General features: G+C 38.0%; 1 protein-coding gene across 7 annotated transcripts in view; it reads left to right on the top strand.

The window, feature by feature from the left end:
- Window positions 1–21,361, top strand: part of GARRE1 (granule associated Rac and RHOG effector 1) — a 53,479-nt gene that overhangs the window by 16,219 nt on the left and 15,899 nt on the right. For 4 of the 7 annotated variants that reach the window (XM_048068893.2, XM_048068895.2, XM_048068891.2 and 1 more), the window contains 4 exons: window positions 1,597–1,713; window positions 10,968–12,301; window positions 18,691–18,897; window positions 21,000–21,140. In XM_048068893.2, the coding sequence (XP_047924850.1) occupies window positions 11,807–12,301; window positions 18,691–18,897; window positions 21,000–21,140 (843 nt within the window). In that variant the 5' untranslated portion in view covers window positions 1,597–1,713; window positions 10,968–11,806. The remainder of the gene's footprint in view (window positions 1–1,596; window positions 1,714–10,967; window positions 12,302–18,690; window positions 18,898–20,999; window positions 21,141–21,361) is intronic. The other 3 variants (XM_048068897.2, XM_067004176.1, XM_048068894.2) reach the window with 1 other exon arrangement.

The raw sequence follows: 21,361 nt of genomic DNA on the forward strand, positions 1-21,361 counted from the left end.
AACTGTCAGTACTTCTACTTTCAGGACATGCTAAGCTGGTCCGACTGTGCTTTATATATTGTAAATTAGGTCAGATAATTATTTAACAATTGATAACTTAATTTGGAGGGTTGTTTGGGGAGTAATTTTAACCCAAGAACAATGGATTTTTTTAAAGAGAAAATGGCATTGCATCAAATCACATCAGAATTTCTCTTTACATCAGTTTGTCTGTTGTATGCCTTTCCCTGCCATACGCTTGATGTAGTAGCTTAAAGCTGGAAGCCGGCAGAGCCGTGTGCGCTGCTGAGACGTGCCAGTGGAATTTCATGTATGCATTTGTTAGCAAATTGCTGTTGTGTTAAGTTATTTATGTTCCTTAGTAGCGTCTACACTAAGTTTAGAAAGTGAGATTTATTTCCAAATGTGCGAATTTAGTTTCCAAATGTGTAAATTTATTTTTGTTGATAGAAGTAAATAAACTTCATCGTTGAGTGTAAACCGTTTTAAAGAAGCAGGAGAACAGTAGTCTGCTAAAATATTAACATATTTGGCTTTTTTTTAATACAAAGAAAGTAGATGTAATCAAGCTAGTCTTCCTGGGAACATAAATGCAAAACCCAAACATCTAAGTGTCTAAGAAACTAGAAATTTCTCACAGCTGTATCAGTGTAAGGAGGGGATGGAGACCCAAGACTACACTAACAGTCCTCAGCCTTCAGTCTGCAGCTTTCTGATTTTTAAGTTGACCTGTGGCCTATTTTGACATTTACATTGTGTGGATAAAAGGCAACAAATTATTCCATGAACTGAAATAGGAAGCAGGTTTACTGAAGCAGCTAATAGATGGCACCAGATGCTGCAGTCTGAAAAGATTTAAGCTGTTGCCATTGTAATAAAAATGGGGTGGTACCTGCTGGAACCACAGGCTTGCTTAAGAAGGGCAGGAGGAGAATCCTTTTGTCTCTGGTGCTTAACTTCTGTTTGAACCAGTGTTAATAAGACTTGCAGGAGATTGAGCAACTCAGGGAACGTTTTTTTTAAGTTGTCTGCTGTAAAGCAGGCAGAACTAGCTAAGTGCTAAGCCAAGATGTAGCTGTATTTTTCCTGTTTGGTTTCTATTAGAGATTTAAAAACTGGAGGGTGCTCCTGCAGTTCATCTTGTAACTAATTGTGTTTTGACCCCAACTATGCAGGATGAGTTAGTGCTATTTTAAGTCTTATCTATATTTAATTAAGACTTATAAATTCTGGTCTTAATGAGAAGGAGAAGGCTGTGCTGAAGACATATAACCACTTTTTTGAAGAAAGGTTATGAAGTATGCATGCTGCCATTTTGAGTTTTCTAATCTTTATGATCTCAAATTACTTGTCACCACTGTTCCTTCATGAGCTACAGAAATTACTTCTACATAATTTAATGTATAAAAATGTAGATTCTTAGAAGCAAATCATTCTGACAGCTTCCAAAAGTCTCCTGTTATAAAGATCCAGTTCAAGAATGATTTTAGAATTAAAGCTGAAACTATTAAGCTACTACGTGATTTACAGTATTATTATTTGATGCATTTGGAGTATTATGTACTATGTACACACTGATGTTTGGTTTTGTTTTAGGAAAGAGGCTGCTATGCGCACTGGATTGCTCTGGTTTATTCATATCCTGTGACAGTGAATCAGATATTGCTGTCTATATACAGACTGAATTGCCAGCCAACTTCGGGCCCAAATATGGTAAACATAATTATGTTCATTTGCTATAAAAATACATTCTCCTTAGTTTAACATTTCCATGATTACAGTTTTCTGATAATTCCATAATTTTCAACATGAGAGGGATCTGAAAGGCCTAATCATCATGTCCCTCTCTTCAGTATAGACTGTAGTTTGTTTTCCTGGGCAAAACTCCAGCTGTTCACTGATGAATCTGCTGCTACTCAAATACAGTAAGCCTATAAAGCATTTGGAAAGTCAGAGCACAGGAGCTGTGGTACAGAGACATGAATCTCTCTTAGTTACATGGCAAAAATGCTCATGGTTGCAACTGTCATGAGACAGTAAGTGTATGTGCTGATGTCAGTGTTTCTGATATGATGTACTCCTGTTTTCTATTTCTGGAGATGCAATTCATATTTCAGAATGCTTAATGACTTTCAAGTAGGAAATTTCAATGAATGAGTTGTGTGAGGAGGAAGGCAAACATTAAAATAGATAAAGCCTCTAATGTGTGCTGAAGAGAACAAATATAAGTAAATGTTGGGTTAGACTTAAGTATCAGTCACAAGGAAATAGTATGGTAATACACTTATTAATATGAAAAAGTGAAGTTTGCATGTGGAAGCACTTGCTCATATTAGCCATTTCATTTGTTAAGTGGGTGAGGATCAGTATGTTTAATGCAACTAAGAAAACACGTTTGCAGTTTTTTTTCTTGATGTAGTCTAGCATCAAGAGAATGATGTAGTTATATTCTGTAGCAAGCATTGAGAATTTAGAAGCAGCATAATAATTTGGGAAAGGAAAGATGGTTGGTGTTGAGTTACTCCAAATGTTTTGAAAGGTTTCATCATGCTTGCTTCAAACAGGCAGAGAAAAAAAATCAGAAATCTTAAAAGCTTCACAGGATTTTCTGTACAGAATCTGCCTTATACTTCCAGTACTCAAAAATGTGTTGCTCATAGAAGAGCTTTAAAAGTATAGACGTTTTATAATTTTCATTGCCTTGAAACATTGCTTTTTGTCTAACAATACTAAAATCATACTGTACTCTGACTGGGTTTTCTTTTTAAAGTTGCATAGCATCAAAAACTCAGTTAAAACAGCCTTGAAATTTGGTTTAGGATTATTTATTTCGATGAAGAAAATGTGTTTGCTGCTAAGTGTGAGTACTGTGGCATTTATGTTGTATAGTATCTGTTTTGGCTGGAAGCCTTGTCTAAAAATTAACAGAAGTATTTTCTGATTGCTAAATCAGTTGTTTCAGAGCAGTTGTAAGTAGGATTTCATTGTGATATGATGCTTTTGATAATCACTAGGTTGTAGCGAGTAGGAAGGTCAAAAATGGCCACATTGATTCAGACGTCAGAATGGATCTAATTCAGCCTTGTTTAACCCCCATGGTGGTTATAAATGGATACTTAGGGAAAGGCAAGAACAGGGTAAACTTGTGGCCTATACCCATTTAAAACTGTCTTCAGTGATTTGCTGCATCTAGGGTTCCCTGAGCCAGTAACAGTTGGTTTGTTACTAAGCCAGAGGAAAGAAAGAAGGATCCAGAAACCAGAACGGCATGTTAAATTTGAAGTGTGGGTAAAATGTGAATTTATAGGGTTATAACTGTTTTCCAGCTTTCCCAACACACACACACACTCCTTTGCTTATAGCTTGTAATGTAAGACTTAATCTTTTGACTGTTATATTCAGCATCAGGCTGACATTTTAGCAAAAACAGTTGTAACACTGAGATCAGGCTAGAGCCTGTCACTTTCTGTGTGAGGCTAGGAATGTTTTTCCCACGTACAAGTTGATAAATTTATCCGTAGTCAAACTCATCTCTTATTTTAGTCCCTCGCTCCTGTAAAGTTATGCCATTCTTTGTGTATATATTTAGTAGTGTATGTAGTATGTCATGCTTAAACACTGTAGTATTTGACTTGGGCTCTTACTTCCACTTGTCTTTTCAAGTCTTGTTTAAGATATAACTTGTTGGGGGCAATGAAAACTTCCCGAGAGGAATCTGATTTTGAAAGAAGAGTCGTGGAAGGTAGCATTTATAGAGTGCCTTTCCATTATTTCTGTAAGCGCTTTGCCAAAGGGTGGGAGTCATTGCTATTTTTATGGGTGCATAATCTTTTTATGAAGTATTTGGAACCATGATCAAATCATTTTAAAACGGCAGAAATAAAGCTCTACACTGAGCTCTCTTCAATCGCTTGATCTGTGCTGCTGACTCAGCAGTAGCTAAGCTTTTCAAAGCAATTTCCAAAAAAAAAAATTGTTAGGGATTTCAGAGATAGGCAAGGAAAAAATTTAGTTGAAATTTGTAGCATACATTTAACAACGTGTACTAAAAGCTTCTCTTCCCATTTGATGATACTGAAAAATACATCTGGCATTTGTTTATACAGGAAAACTGTAATTCATGATTTAACAAGGTACTTGAGTATGTGAGAGATACCGCTGACTTTACTGCAACTAATCATATGCTCTAGTCCATTGCTGAATTGAGCCCAAAGATTAAACTGCTTCCAGGTTTAAAAAGTCTATGATGCGACTGCAGGATTGTGTGTGTGTTTTCACTGTTCTTTGTCGTGTTTCCTCCTCCAAGTTAAAGCTGGCCTTCTGCAGAAGCATGGGAAACCTTGATTTTGTACTTACCAGAGAACTAAAAACCAATTACATTCCGTTTTCCTAACACTTGTTTGTACTGTTACATTTTGACTAAGAAATACATAAATGGCTTCTGCTGCACTTCAGGAAGGCTTTAAGTGTGTCTCCAAGAGTATGACGTGCTGGGTGGGTTTAGGAGGAAACACATTTGCAGAGGGTAGGGGCAAGTTATCTGAAATGGCCATAACTGGACCAGGATGCACAGGCCTTGCCAACTAATATTGCTGTTCACATGTTCTTTAACTGAATGAAATTTTCTCAAGTTCAGCCCTTTCTTCCTGCCTTCCCTTCAGCGGGAAGGGAAGTCTATGGCTGAAATATGTCACGTATGGGAATAGATGTTAACTTATTCTCAGATTTGTCTAGAAATTGTCTGCTTTCCTTCTCTTCCTTGAAACTACAGCCTTCGGTTCTTCACTCTGTTTTGAAGAAGAGCGTATTTTTTCAGGTGACAGGTTGCAAGTGGCTTGCTTTCAGAGAGAGCAGGCTTCTCTTCCCAAGCACTCCTGTAGGTAGTAGCAAGAACTTTGTAGACAGTACATTCTGAGAGGCAGAGCTCTTTTTTATTTTTTTTTTTATGGAAAGCTTATGATGTTTATGCTTGCTTTTACTGTGGTCCCATGAATCTTTCTTTTGTTTTTGTCTTAGCATGTTATAAAGTTCAGCAAGAGCACAAATGCTTGTGGCAGATGTGCACCCTTTTGGGAGATGAGAGAAATGGGTTTTGAGTCTCCGGTGGCAATCACATTGGACATGAATTTCTCATGCTTTGTGTAAATGCTTTGTTAATGTCCATTCTTGATATGGTAGCTTATCTTCTTTCCTTCTCTTCTGCATGAACAGTTGTCTTTAAAAAGAGAACTGGTCCTGTTTTCAAAACAGATAAGGTAAGCGTCTATTGCCAAGGGAGGATTGAAACAGTGATCCTGATCTGACACAGGCATCTATTTTTGACATTCAGTGAGGCACTGAAGTCTGAAAGAAGGTTTGGTTTAACACATTCCTTTCACCAGATTTTCCTTTTGCTGTCATATCTTACTGCTGAGATTGGAATTAGTGCCGTTCTGTGGTAAGTGTTTTACTTGAAACAAAATGTAAGAAGCTGCCTGACACAGTGTAGGCTCTGCCCTGGAAAAATCCAGTCAGTGCACTGACAACTCTGAATTTGGTTTAGAGATACCACCTTGCAGATATATTTCAAAGGGAGTGTAACTATATGCCTCAGGACTATGGATCCTTTTCTGGAGGATTGTTGGAAGCGAGGTGGTGTGGTGCTGAGCAGTCAAGACTTTCAGTCGTTACCTAGCTCTGAAAACTTGTTATTCTTCAGCTTTCTCCAGATCTCTTTGTTTCTGAGTGATTTTCATTACAAAGTCTTTGGTGATTTGTTTCTTTAGGTGCAGGGGATGGGGCTGTATTTGTCTTTGCTTGTGATTTAGGACATGTAGCATACTTGTGCTTCTAGAGGATTTTTCAGTACAAGGGCAAAACCCACAAATTGGCACCAATAAGCTAATAGACTTGTTTTAAGGAGGGTCATCTTGAGAAGGAAGAAAGGCCTAGACAAAATGTGTTAAATTAGTTGAGACTTGCCTATAAATATTAGTTGGATACTTCATTGATGAAATTTGTCTTTGATGAACTAATAAAGTGAAGTTGATGGAGCCTCCCAGTTAGATTTAATAAATCCTCATGCTTCTATTTGTAATTGCTTCACCACTAAATTAGAAAATTAGTTTCTGTATTAATAAATTGGTCTGTGTAGATTTATATAAAACTAAGCAGAATGCTCAGTTACAGCCTGGTTAAACTGAGGCAAACTACTTAATCCCTGTGGAGTGTGTCCTGTGAGTTACGGACCCCAACTGGTGTAGTGTAGGGGGAGAGTGGGCCAGAGCATCTGGTGAGCTGGTTTTAGGAAGGGTAGACCTTGCAAAGAGGATGTTTCCAACAGGAGCTTTATGGGTTCACTAAGGATTGGCATGCCTACTTCTTGTTGTTTTTGTTTTTTTTCCTCTCCAACTGTTCTGGGCAAACAGCCAAGAAGGAATCCCAACAAGCAATGTGAGCTAACAGAAGTGAGATGATATTGGCTTAATAGTCTATCGATGTCTCTCTTCCCTGTTCTCCTCAAATAGGAGACTTAAAAATTCAAGAGGTGCCACAGCAGTCTACCCCATTAAAAAGGCTGTCAGCCTTGAAAAGAGGGGTTGGTTTTCCTTTCTGGCTTTGTAGCCTAAATACAGGCACCTGACTGAAAGCAGGGGGCTTTGGTGGCGTGGGTTGCCTGCCGCTAGGCTGAGCTACCAGCACGGGCATCCTCTTCCTGCTGGGGGGCGATGGGCTTCTCTGGTGCCTGTGGCCTGGCAGCTGCCTGGAGCGAGACCCTGAGAAACTGTGAGCCCTGTTTGCCCTGATGGTGAAGATGATGCTTGTCAACCCTTGTAAAAGCATTTGCATGCTTTCAGTATTTATGATGTGTTGGTAAGAAATCACAGGTGCAGGATAAGTGAGTTGATGTCAGACAGATTAATGGGTATTTTCCACCAGTCGGCATTATTTGGAGATTGCTATTCTTGTTTAATTTTCTGAACATAGTTTTAGCTCTTAAATTATTCTGAAAAGTTTCAAAAAACAAACCAGAACAAAAACAACCCACAAAGAACACTTCTATGAATTTCTTCCGGAAGTATAAGCTATGCTATTAATCAAGTCCTGGCTAGTCCTGATAAAGCTGATACCTTCTCTGTCTTCCCAAAACACACTGTGCTGTGTTTCCTCAACATCCTCGAAAGATGATTTTTGAGGGGTATTTCTGTCATTGGTGCGAGCCAGTATAAAATCACGCCCCCTTCTTTTGTTGGTTTTTGGAGATCCTGCGGTAATCAGAATGTGTTAGCTCTGATCAAAACTGCATCTAAACCCGATTAGCTTCTCTCTTACTAAGAAAGTGTAGAAGTTGTTATTGCTTGATTAAAAAAAAAAAAAGGCCTCAGAGAAAAAAAAACAACAAAACAATAACAACAAAACCACCAAAACCACATTTCCTCAGCCAAGAAAGTGAAATAGTTGTTTGAAATCTTGAGCAACTGTAAATGACTTTGTGAAAAAAGCTGCATTCCTACCAGGAAGGTTAGATTAAAATGTATTTAATGTGAGACCTATTTTTGTCACCTTTTATATAAAACTAGTATATGAGAAGTAGCTTCTTGTTGTGGTAACTTGTTACTATGTTTATCAGGTTGCACAAGCTAATTCTATGTTTTTTGTATTGCAGATTTGTTATTGCTATGTTTATGGTTTTTGAAGAAAGCTTATATATAATTTAGAATTTTCCAGCAATACGTAGACTTTTGTTTTTAACTTATGTCTTCAATTGCATGACAATCCCTGTAATGTAGCTTAATTCTATGCTGTTTCTTTTGATGGATGGATCAAATGTTATACAGTTGTTGAGAAACTTCTGTATATTCTCATTGTTATTGATACGGCAACTTAAATAGTAATAGATGTAGCATATTAATTGAGAGTGGAGATGTTCTAGTTGAAGGCAGAATTGAATTTCTCAGCTTATGAAATTTGTTAATGAATTCTATTATTACTTGTTTTTCTCTGGCATGTGGATTTCAATTTCTAGTGGTTTTAAGTGGATCTGTTTTGTAGATGCTAAACATACTCTGTTGCTGTGGACGTAATCCGTCTTTAGTTTGGGATAGTTTAAAATGAATCAACTCCCAGTTAAAATGGGTAAGCCTTCTATACCAATATATAACTTCTAACTGTACATGAACAACACTTTGGCCTTGGTTACATAAAGGAAGGCATACAACTTCCTGATTTGTGGTATGCTAACTTTTTGAGACTTCTATACTTGATTTCTGAATATCTGTGTTTTCTGCAAAATGAAACGCAAACTTCACAGTTACATTTTGGACAGATAACATGCTACTCTTGTATTGCCAGAATGAAATCCTTTGAATTTTTTTCTGATACAGCATGGTCTGGATTGACGCAAAGTTCAAATTGTTAAAATGTGGAGTCCCCACTCTTAGTCCATGAGCCAAGAGCAGCGGTGGAGCTGCAGCACTGGGGAGGGAGGGGGGAGCGTGGGAACGGTCTTCTCTTCACTTTTTCAGGAAAAGATACAAAAGGAAGTGTGTTTACTTCATACATAGCATGTTGGAGTCTCATTATAGAATGTGTAATACTTGTAGTGTTACCCGCATGCCTAGTGTCTGGAATTATCAAGACCTGTCACTTCTCTCTTTAAAGAAACGTGTATCTTCTTAGATGCTAAGGACATAAGCTGTCCGCTGTAAGCTTTTGTGTTGGTTTTATTACAAGTGAATTTTGAAGGCTATGAGATGTTGAAGAGTTGAATGTGTTCTTAAAGATTTGCCTGTGAAAGTGTCTGTTAGTAAAACAGTGATCAATCGTCTTTGCTCATGGCTGTAGGAAATGTGAAAACACCATTTTTTCTATTCATTTCACTTACGTTTTTAGAGTGTAGCAGGTTTTTGTATGAGTTAAATATTGAACTGTTACCAATTCAGTACCTTAGTTTGATCCTGAAAGGTTCAATACGAAGAACCAAAGCATAGTGCATCTCTAATGCCTAATTCAGTGCTGTATAGCTCAAACTCCTCAATTAGTTTTTTCTACTTTTGGCATTAATTAACACTTAGATGTTTCACGATCATTTCTTAACTTCTTCTGCACTGTGAAATTCATGTCTACTTAGGGAAAATAATCACCAATTTACTTACATAATGCATATAGATTAACTCTTTTGTTCTGTCTACGTTTTTATGTAATCAAGAAAATGATTTTTCTACTGTAAGGCACTGAAGCTTTTAAAGTAAGAATCCATTTTAATGGGTTTACTACACTTAAATGCACTCAGTGTGAATATTGAGAGAAGTGTAAAGTTAATTATTAGGAAATAAAGTAATCAGCTTAAAGTACTTTAATAAGGGATGTTGAAATGCATATGGGAATGTCTGCTGTGTTTTTTCTGTTTGTCATGTTTTAAAAAGTGGGAATGTGGAAGAATATTTGCTCTAGATCTCAGAAGCAGAACCATCTGCAGCAGCGACTTCCTGAAAAACTCGTGTCTGTTGTTTTAGTGGGTGTGAGACTATCCCACTCCCTTCATGTTGTTCTGTCCTGCTGCGTCTTGCCTGCTTTTTTCTGAGGTTGTGTTTCATACGTCTGTCAAAACACATTATATGAACGAATTGATAGTTTTTTTTCTACCAGTCTGAAGAAATTTTGACTGAAGATACAATCTTTATTCCCCAGCTGTTTTGACAACATTAGAACAGGTTTCATATCTTAAATGTAATGGCAAAAGAAATATAATGTTATTGAATTAAAGGGTTCCTTCCTATTAAATCTAGATTATTCTTTGAAGTACTCGGGGGGGGGGGGGGGGGGTTACTATTTGATACTAACATTGTAAAATGTAATTGATGCAGTAAGAAGAAGAATGTCCTTGTTTGATGAAATCAACTTACATAAATCAACTTACATGCATGTGCAGGGAGAAGGAGAGAGTGGCTTACAGTGACTGATGCCTAGGAATGGATAGAAACGAGTTGTCTCTCTCTACATTATACGTCCCTTCTGATAGTGTCTTGACATGGTAAATCAGAGGGCTGTTTTTTTTTTGTTGTTGTTTGTGGATAACTGTGATCATTGTATAGATACAACTTTTACTTGTATAGGTGGTCCTGAGATGCCAGACCCTGTCCAGTTAGGAGCTATGTTTGGCTGAGAGCAAGGACTTAAAGATCTTCGTGCCTTTTTTCAGAAGTTCCAGCTCTGGCCTTGAACGTCACCTGCTGCAAACCGACCCTTTCTCGCTGCTCAGGCTCTCTTCACCTCCCTATGAATGCCTTCCAGAAAGTGCTCTTGGCTGTCCAGCTGCGCCTCAGTTTGCCAGTAGGAGTAGGGCGGTACTAGTGGCTGTATTTCCTCCCTACTTTTGTGTCTGGTGGGATTGCTCTTCAGGCCAACCTGTTAGGCAGTTCTGTCTTGTATAAGATCTTGCCACTATGATAGATACATGTCATTGCTTTGAAACAGGGTCTCAGTTAGGATATAGACAGGTTTTTCTGCTGTTGTACTAAAAAAAAAAAAAGCTGCATGTTGATTTAGTAAATTACTAGAAAGAATGGGGAGTCTCATATTTCTGCAATGAATTAAGGTATGTGAAAAAAGGTTTCATTGACTTAATTTTTGAATTATTTGGAAAGGATAAGGTTAGAAAATGTGATTAACTCCTCCTAAGGTCTGCATTAATAGACTCTTCTGTTCTTAACTGTGTAAGGGTTGCAGTGGGGATTAACTGCTACTCAAGCTTGAGTCTAGGATGGGAGAATTAATAAGAAAACACTCAGGGGTGTTGAGTTCAGTGGCGTGACGATACCAGTTTGTAACTGCCTTTTGAACAGCCCGTACAACTCTCCCTTCCTTTCGATCTTATGTGTCATCGACAATGTATGCCTAGAGAAGTATACCGGGACGCTGCAGGAATTAAAATCTTAGAACTGCTCATTGTTCCATAACGTTCTAAACTTTTTTTTCTTCCTTCACAGGAAATGACCTAGAGGCCTTACAAATACATTAGTGCATTTTTGTTCTGAGTCTACAATTGAGGGCAAATGCAGTCTGGAAGCACCACTTCTTAATGTTACAACGGAAACAACTACCTCAACAAACAAGGAAAGGGGAAGAAGGCTTGCAATAATAAACACTCTAATTTTTAGTAGCTTATACTTGCAAGGTCTTCTGTAAACAGAGTCCAGATTTTTTTCCCTCCAGTATTAAGAAGAGACACTACAAGTAAACTGATTTGGCAGACTGGATCTGTCAAGACATTTGAAGATATTTGATCTGCTGACATAAGGATTTGCTTTTTTAAGGAAGAAGCCTCTGCACTGCTTTTATAATCGCTGTTGATCGGTGGTTTGCTCCACTTTTCCTGATATTACTAATTGGAAAAATGTATTAAAGCATTGCTTCTCGAAACATTATTTGCGTTGACAAAAATAACTTTTATAAACTTAACAGCAAGTGACAATAATACGCTCATGAAGAAATTGTAGGCGATAACTTCTCTGCTCCAGTGTTGCTTTTCTGTGTGCAGAGTGGAATACCGAACGAGACAGAGCATTATTAAGATACTTCGGCTTGCTTTCTGAGTACAGTTTATAACTGCAGCAGGGCTGCACTGAACACTGAAAATACTAAGTCAGCAAATCTGCTGCCTTTCTCACTGCTGATACAGATTATACAGACACTTGCCTTTTTTGAAATGCCTTTTGTGAAACCGATGTACACAGTCCTCCACTGTTACTGTACATAACTGTATATTTGGGGAAGGAGTTTGACAAGTGATTGTTAATTCAAGAGATCTTCGGACAAGCACTCACTTATGTATTGCTGTAGTGCACAAGAAAGCAAAATGGACTATAAGCGGCGCTTTTTGCTTGGCGGGTCCAAGCAAAAAGTGCAGCAACACCAGCAGTATCAAATGCCTGAGCTAGGCAGGACCCTGAGCGCACCGCTGGCATCTACAACCCCAGCATCCCCTTTGGTCTCCTCAGCTGCTGCGGGCAGCTGCAACCACCCTGTATCCCATACTACTCCGATTGCAGACATCCAGCAGGGAATCTCCAAATATCTGGATGCACTCAACGTGTTTTGCCGTACGAGCACTTTCCTTACAGACCTTTTCAGCAGTGTATTTAGGAACTCTCACTATTCTAAGGCAGCTATGCAACTGAAAGACGTGCAGGAACATGTCATGGAAGCAGCGAGTCGACTCACAGCAGCAATAAAACCAGAAATAGCAAAAATGCTGATGGAACTGAGTGCAGGCGCTGCGAACTTTAAAGATCAAAAAGAATTCAGCCTACAAGACATTGAGGTAAGCTACCTTGGGGGATTCTGTTTTGCATGCGGATTTATATCATTCCTTGTTAATTGGACTTTTACTTAAAATCAGTGCTACGCTGAAACTTCTTTCTGCCTTGCTTTTGTATCTGTGGGCAACACTGATAAAAGGAGAAGCGTTTTCATTTTTGTTCTCAAAATTATTACGTGACTTCCAGTGGTCAGTTTCAAACTACGTTGAATGAGATGTTTAGTGGGTATTTCTGTGTAAGGACTTGTACTACATTTAAAGACTTTATGAAATAAGATTAATTAAATTGTACTATCTACCTAATTATAAATGGTATTTTCTGTATGATTTAAACTTACGGAAGAGGTTACTGGATTTCTAGTTGTACTTGGGAAAACATGTCTAGTGTAGAACAACGAACAAATAAAAAAAATAAAATAATTAAAGCAAGGCAAACAAACCCAGCATCGCACTGCCCCAAACTAACAAGCCTAAGTAAGTAAATGAAAGTTTTAAACCTTTGTTTGATTTTAGGTAGTCCTGTGTGGAGCCAGGAGTTGGGCTCAATGATCCTTGCGGGTCCCTTCCAGCTCCGGATATGCTGTGATTTCCTGTTCTATGTTAGCTAATTTCTAATAATACTGGGCTATCGTATTCTAAATTAAACTATATTTTCCTTAGTGTTATCCATTCTGGGTGGAAATCTAAACACTTAAGAGAGGGATGTAGCCATCAGTGCTTGCGTAAAACTGCATATCAATTGACAAATGATCCAAATTAGTGTAAAACAACACTTTATCACTCTTCAGACTATTTGTTTACTTTGTGAGCTGTTAAGCTTAAAAAGAAAATACCATGTGAACATGAAATATTTGTGCTGTAAAAATATGCCACAACTTTGCTTTAATTTCCATATGCTGGCAGCAGGTGCCCAGCAGTCAAAATTCTGAGATTTTGAAGTTTAGGATAGCATCTACAACTGCAATCCTGTCTGGCTGTATATTTTCCTGTAGTAAACTTCTTAATTATGTAAGGCATAATGCTAAATGTTTTCATGTATGAATCCCTGCTGTTTTAAGTAGTTCTTCAGATTTTGATGTATTTCTTGATTTCATAGCAGCCTTTGCAAAGTTCTTCCTACAGAATTCTTTCCTGAGAAGAAAACTTGTTCCTGAGTTCCTATTTTTGGTTTAGATTTCATCCTTACAAAGTTACCTGAATGTTATACTCACATGCTTATCAAGCGTGATCTTCTCTCTGTAGCTGTACAACTTATGGATGAAGTAGTTAAGCAGAATGCTATTTGTACTACATAATTGTAGTGAGAAGTATGATCAACGTTTTTTCATGTTGTATACCTAGTACACAAAGAATTAAGATTGCTATAGATTTTATAGTGTATATATTTGCTATAGGTATCTTCTCTAGATCTTTGTTCTTGAAAACCGTCTAATAGCATCGCTGTTTCTCTAGGGTTGCAGGAAAAATGTCTATTAATTAAAAAACAGTGTGGGTTCATGTGATTAAAGACAGTCACAATATCTGTGGTGATGTTTGCTCCTGAGCTCCGTGTGTACCTGCAGTGCTCTCTTCACCAGGTGCCTCTATCTATGGTAGGAACAAATGCAAAGAGAATGCAGGCAAAACAGCTTGGCTTCTTGGTTTCTTTTTAAGTGTACCTTGTGGTAATAAGTCACTTGTCTCTGTACTGTTCTTGCATCTTTATTAATGAAAGCTGTATCTTGCACATACTTTTATAAAAAGTGTGCAGAATTTATGGGAACTTTTGGACAATGAGATGAGTATTACATTCTACTTTTGCTTAAGAACCAGCAGAAATTGTTTGAAACTGACTCTCATGGTAGTCTTAGAAGTCATGCAGGGATTGTAGTGTAGATGACAACCTGACTGGATCAGCGTAACCCAGGAAGCAGTTACCAGTTGCTCACTGTCAAAATTGACCTTGCTAGAGGTCAGGATAGAGAATATCTTTAAGTTTGTAGGTGATCACAAAGTACACGGGGCGAGTGTGCTGCAAGATTTACTGAACTGAAAATGAACTAGGTTGTTCAGTTTAAGATTTCCAGTTGGGGTGAAATTTACAGGGGAAAACTAAATGTTATAGAATTTAAATAGAAATTATCCTCACAGTTGGTGTGGGCAATGCCCATGGGCAGGAGTGTTGCAGAACAATCCTAGGGCTTATGACAGTCCTGTGCTGAATAGAAGTCACTATTGTGCTGTTGCAAAGCATAAATCATCATTGGTGCTATTGCAAAGAGACAGTTGTCACGTGATTAACATAACTATAACCTGCATGAAGCATGAAATTAGTATTAAACTCTTCACTTTGACTATTGTGGCCTTAAATACAACGCTGCATCCAGGCACTACTGCTGTTACACTAAATGTAGTGAGCAACTGAAAGAGACATCAGAGGAGAGTAGCAGGAGTAATCAGGCATGCAGAAAATAGGACTTCAGAGGACAAACTAGAAGGACTGACTCTATGGAAGGAAAGACTGAGAAGGAAAACCAGAAGCCTGCAGGTATGTGAGAAGCAGCCAGAAAGACGTGGCAATGTTCTGTCCTTCATGTCCACGTAAGACTGAGCAAGAAGTAATGAAATTAAATTTCAGAAGAGAACATTCATATAGGATGTTGTGGAAATACTTTGTAATGTCAGAGAAGCACTGAAGTGGATTGCTACGAAGGGTAGGGAGCCTCCATCATGGAGACCTTACAGAACAGGTTATACCTGTGTCTAGCAGATCTGACTCAGTGAAATTACCCCTTGCTTGGGACAGTAGGATGAACTTTGGGGATCCTCTCCTAATCTGCTTTTCTATGATTTGAATACTGAACTATTTGTGCGAAAACTTTAACAAAAACTTTAACAAATTCTTTTTCCCCTGATCTCTGAAATGTTAACATCTTCATAAAACTAGAAGCAGGATTAAAAAACTTCTGAATCTGCATAATGGAAGCAGAGAAAGTGTAATGCTTGCGTATGACTTCACCAGGGTTCACTAACCAGGGAAGAAGAGTGTGAGAGGCAGGATAATTTTTCATTGGACTGGGCGGGGAATATAATAATATCTGAAGTTCCCCTTCCAGCACCTCTACTAGGTGACACTCAGTGTCTTGAGTGGCAGCTCAGCAGTATCCTCTGAAGATGCTCAGGATCCTCTTATTTGGGCAAGGGTGTTAAGTTGCTCCTGTCTCCTAGTACTGCAAATGCAGAGGTACAACTTCCACTGGAATCTAGTTTATCTTGCAGGTAACTCTTTGTTAGCGAGCAGGATTGTCTTCTCTTAGAGGTGTTTTGGTTGTATGAGATCACTCTTCCGAACTGCAGGGCATTGCTACGTAGTAAAAAATGAGTAATATTCTGCTCACTTCCAGTAATATGTGGGAAAGGTGGTTATCTTATAATCTGGTACACCAGTTTGAGTAATGGCTCATTGTTAACTTAATTATGTTGCTATTTTAATCTGGTTTCTTCGGTGGGTAGGCAGGTTGTGCACAGGGCTTGTTGTCAGCAAAGCCTTAAAGAGCCATGATAAGGGAAATGAGGGTGGTAGGAAACCATTGGATAATTGTGTTGTGATGTTTTTGTTGTTGTTTGGGGAAAAAAAAATAAAAATGTAACCTACCACTGCATCCCCATCTGGTGCTTTGGTTTGTATGTAACCAGTTTGATTAAACTCATCATGTGCTTCAGAGACGAAGTCTGACACAACACTTCCCCAAAAGTCTTACTGCTTTCAACTGCCTAACTATGATGCCAGATTCCTTTTAGGTAAGGTCATTCCTAGATAGATCGTTGTCCTACCTGGTAAAGGGTTAGGAAAGTTAAGGTGCTAAAGGTGTATTTCTTGGGATAGAAAGTTTGCAAGCCAGAAAACATCATAGTACATGCAATGGAAATGATTCTAAGAAATAGTTTAAGAAAATACCACCATCAAGAGAAACCTACTGTTTGACAACTGCAACAGTTTCAGTTTGTCCTTGATTATTAAAAGGTCTCTAGTTTTAAGTTCCTATTATGGTCTAAAGCAGGAGAATTGAACACTTCTGCATGGCAAAGTAAGGAAAAATAAACTTGAAATAGATGGTGGTATTTCTAATTGTGAAAATACCACATCCATATGCTAATGTTGTTCTGCAGATATTGCAACAGAGATCTAGAGTATTCCTTTACACGCTTTGGTAACCGCTGGCTGACCTCGGCTGTATTTGTTAAACTGGTGGTGGTCGTACTTCTTTCCCACTGTGAAGACAGAGATTGAGCTCTTTGGAAGAAAATCCTCAAGAAGTGAATTTTGAAGCAAAGCGAGTTTGTCATCTGGAGTGAGCAAAAATATTCAACCGATTGAATTTTATTTAAGCAGTTAAAACCACTCTTACCCTTTTCTGAGGATGACTGAAATAGATTATTTTTCAAACAAAATAGAAGTTCAGTAAAGCAGATGTTCCTATTTGTCTTTACTGTTTAACATTATAAATTACATTAGGAATGTTGTGTGGTGCCACTTAAAAACTAAATCACTTGTTTATTCTGAGCATTATTCCCAGGCAGGAGAAACTTCAACCTCTGTACCTTAAATATTCTTTGAAACTTAATCAGCTTGACATTCCTAATGAGTCCTGGTTTCTTCTTCCTTCCCCTGAGAACTGCATTCTTCAAACTCAGAAATATTCAGATTGCCAGTCTTTTCCTGCAGTTTTCTTATAAACCTCTCTAATTTTGTAGTCAGGAAAGTTGGAGTTTTATTCACTTTATCATTCACTGAGTGTTTTTTTAATAGTGCAAACTGCACTTTCAGGGGTCAGTCAAAGTACCAAAAATGTTTAATTTTATGCCTTGTACAAAGAAAGGAAGTGATTGAACCAGAATGGAATGTCAAAAGGAGACCGGATGCAATGGAAAAAAGAATTGCCACCACGGAGTCTTTTAAAGTAGATAGCTAATGCATATAACTGTTTATGTGACTACAGCATCTTGCCAGTAAGATCATTGTCTGAATATTTTTATTCCAGAAGAATGTAGCTGAAAATAAGCCAGATGACTTACTTGCTCCAAGGCACAATGGCTTTGTACATTATCTGTGTATTTTATGAATTATTCCTAAAATGGAATGCAAGTCTAGTCTCTTAATAAATGAAAGCCAAATATACATTTTAAACCACTTTGTGTGACAAACTCCATAAAAGAAACAAAACGTTTTGAATAGCATTTAAATCCTTTCTATGGCAATTTGGAAAATACTTGCTTCTCTCCTGCGTCCTAGTTGTGCTTTGTCGTAAGCTTTTGTCCACTCAGGAAGGAGTGGCCTTGCAAGCAGGCAAAGCACTTGTGTTTGTGCTGCCTTGTCCTTCAGGTGGCCCTTTCACATGGTTGTACTCCACCAGTCCTTTCACGCACAGTGGCTGCGCCATAATGCTCAGTTTTGGGGATCTTTTTGTTTTGCTTGTAGTAACTGAGGCATATGTCTGTCTCTGGTCATAATCCTCAGGAGCAGCATTAGCATGAGGGAGGGAGATAGAATGGGACGGACATGCATGGGGTGCAGAGGACACTACTGTGGGTATCCAGGATATGGAGCTGACTCTGGCACCCAGAAGATTTGGGGTGCTGTTGGTGCCACCCTCAGCCTCTTCTGCTATGGGGACAGACCAGCAGCTCCTCCTGTGCTTGCTCTTCCCTACTCTTCCTCCTGCTTTCCAGATGAGTGGTATTACGTGACCCATTTTGTTGAAATATTCTGACGAGAAGATTTGTGCCAGTGTTAGCAGTTCCTGTCAAACAATGCAAGTGACAGAGCTGCAATTTTAGTGCGGGTTTTCTGCAGTGACTGTTATATTCTAAAAGTGGTACTACGGTGCCTCTCTATATTATGTGGCAAAAGGTTTTTCATGCTTATTACTGATTGTCGCTCTGTTTGGAAGATAAACTTCTGGATTAAACTTCTAATTTTGTGATCATGTCTTAAAATAGCTGACTTTTTTAGCACAAATTCAGCTAGGTCTGTGTGCAAACGGGTTTTGCTGTTGACTCGTGATAATATGCTACTTTTTTATTGTTTCATGTGCTTGATATTGCGAAGTAACTTAAAGCTTTTCATTCTTCAAATAATCTTACCTTGATCTCAGAAGAAAAGACGACACGAGGCTTGCATCAACCATGTCACTCTGATCTCCCCTTAAATCACAAACTGTTCCTCACTGTAAATGCTTCACTAAATGGTTAAATGTCATGTGTCACTTTAGGTCTAATTCATTATTATATTTTTAATTTAAAAAAGATCTGAGTTTACTTAGTGGCTTACATAAGCATTGAACAAAAAGGAAGAACTGCTTCTATAAAATCTGTTTGCTTGAAATTGGTTTGTTTTTTTTTTCCTCCTACAGGTGCTTGGGCGATGTTTCTTGACAGTGATGCAGGTCCACTTTCAGTTCCTGTCACAAGCTTTGCAGAAGGTCCAGCCGGTGGCACACTCTTGCTTTGCTGAAACTGTAGGCCAGGAAAGAAAGAGCGTTAGTGGGGCCGGAGCCTCAAATTTAAGCCCCACAAATGAGCTGGAAGATGCAATAAGATCATGGAGAGGAGCAGCAGAGGTATGGAGGACTTGCTTTATACTTGGTGAAACCAAAATCCAAGCCTGGGTGTCCTAATAAGGGAAGAAAAAAATCTTTGATTTTAAAGAAATGCTACGTTTGAAGGAGGGAACGCGGTGCAATTAGTTTCAGATGCTAAAGTCTGTTTTACCTATATGGTGTTTATACTCTCTCTGCTCTGTAAAAAGTTTTTATTCGTGATCGATTGTGTATATAAGGAGTGCACAAACAGTGGGAACAGCTGTTTGTTATTAGAAAGGAATTAACAGTGTTCAAATGTAGTTGAGTGGAAAGTCTTTGCAGATGCAGAGTAAAATTTTAGATGAAAAGTAACTTAGATAACATCTATACCTCTAAAATTGTGAGCATGAACTCAATTTTGTATTTTAAATTTTTTTGCTATCTTTTAACATCTGTCGTCTTCATGCTGAAGGAGAGTTATCTGTTAGGCTTGATGTTGTTTGATTCCATTTGGAATGTTAATCATATTACTTAAATACACCACTCTCTCAACTTGGGTTTTAGCTAACAGTTGCCATCTGTGGAATCCTTACTTTTCCTGCCAAAAAAAAAAAGGACAGGGAAAAATAGTTTTATGAGCTTTTCTGCTTTCCCTGTACACTATTGAAGTCTACAGACTGACAGATCAAAATAGCTTCAGACATTGAGCACATGGTTTCTTTAAATTTAAGTAACCTAGAGCATTGTGCTTTTGAAGTCTCATTTGGCAACGTGCATGGGCATGTTAATAATCTTGACTGGAAATCTTGTCAGGGTTCCCATTTATCAACTAACATCTGCAAGGTGTATGAAAGCAAACAAATTTCCCTTAGAACTCTGAATGTAGATGAATTATTGGTAATTTCTACTGCAGCATAGATTTCTTTCATTGGACGAAATAAGGATTTGGGAATGCTTTAGGTATATTACGTAGAATCTTAACAGTACTAATCCTGGTATAATTTTACGTCTTTTCCATAAGAACAGTCTACTTCAGCTATTTCTGTTAATATCACCTATATTTCAAAATGGAGTTGAATACAACTAATTGAATCCTGTATTAAACATCCATACATGGGGAAGAGGCAGGTTTGTGTGGGGTTTTAGGATAGTAAAGTAAAAAGTTCTTAAATAACTCTGTAAATAAATAATCTTTCTCTCCTCTGTCTTGAAGATAGACCAATTTGTCATATCGATTTCATCTTGATAGAAGGGAGACAAGAAATACTGAACTCTTTCTGAATTTTTACATTGGAGAGTAGAAGGCAATCCGTTATTTCCGTATAAAACCAGCCTGTTTGGCAGTAGACTATGTACTATACCAGAATAATGTTTATGATAGTTTTTGTGTAGCTCAAAATTACTTTTCCTTTTTAAGAATTTCACTTGGAAAAAGGTGTAACTTTGTACGTGTTGTAGAAGTAATCAATGCGTCTGTTCATTGGCTGTAGTAGCAAAAATTTCCAATTTGGGCATCATGTTTTAGAGCAAGACTCCTTAGACTGAAAAATCAAGTGTCTGAGGTCTTAAATGTGGTTGGGAATAGGTTTTTATTTGTTTTACTTTGCTCAGTAGTGTACTATTTTAATTGTCCTGTTACAAACAGATATTTGGCTTTTCATATTTTTCATTTTTTAAAATCATATTACATAAAGCTGCTGTGCCCTTGCTGTGCTCCGTTGATTTTAGTCTTGTGTGGTTCTTCTCGAATTGCACTGCAGTAACCACCCTTAATTTTATAAAGCATACCTTAATGTACATAAGTCTCTACTCAGCAAACCATGTTCATCATGTTGCCTGTGTAACCGGGATCCTTAGTGAAGAAAAGGAATTGAAATAGAGCAACCATTGCTGACTGGAGTTGCTAGCCAGCACCTATATGCCATACAAATTATGTGAGTTAAGTACTTTCAAAGTAACAGTAGAAATTGAATCAGTTATAATACATAATCAGCTCCAGATCCTTTCCACCAGCTGCTTCTTCTCATCTCCTTTGTAATGCTTCAAACTTTGTGTTTTTTTTTGTTGTTTCTTTGTTTTTTAATAGTGATCTAGTTTATTGTTGAACCTCTTTACCCAATATTTTTTTCCATACATTACAGGCGACATCTCGATTGCGAGAAAGAGGCTGTGATGGATGTTTGGCAGGAATTGAAGTTCAACAACTTTTCTGCTCACAGAGTGTGGCAATCCCTGAACATCAGCTCAAAGAGCTAAACATGAAAATTGATAGTGCTTTGCAGGTGAGTTTTTAAAGTCTGTTGCTTTTATGTGTGTCTAGTACAGTCAGTGGATCAATGAATGAAATAGGGAAGGAATATACTACTGCAGAAATATGGACCACAGGCAGCCATGAGGTATCTGAGAATTACCAGTATTCAGGTCTTATATGATAAACGCATATGTGCTGTACAGGTTTACTCACTTAACAATTTCTACATGTGTATCCAGGTACAATGACTAC

The sequence above is a fragment of the Anser cygnoides genome, chromosome 12 (genome assembly GCF_040182565.1).
Source record: "Anser cygnoides isolate HZ-2024a breed goose chromosome 12, Taihu_goose_T2T_genome, whole genome shotgun sequence".
In the NCBI taxonomy this organism is placed as follows: Eukaryota; Metazoa; Chordata; class Aves; order Anseriformes; family Anatidae; genus Anser; species Anser cygnoides.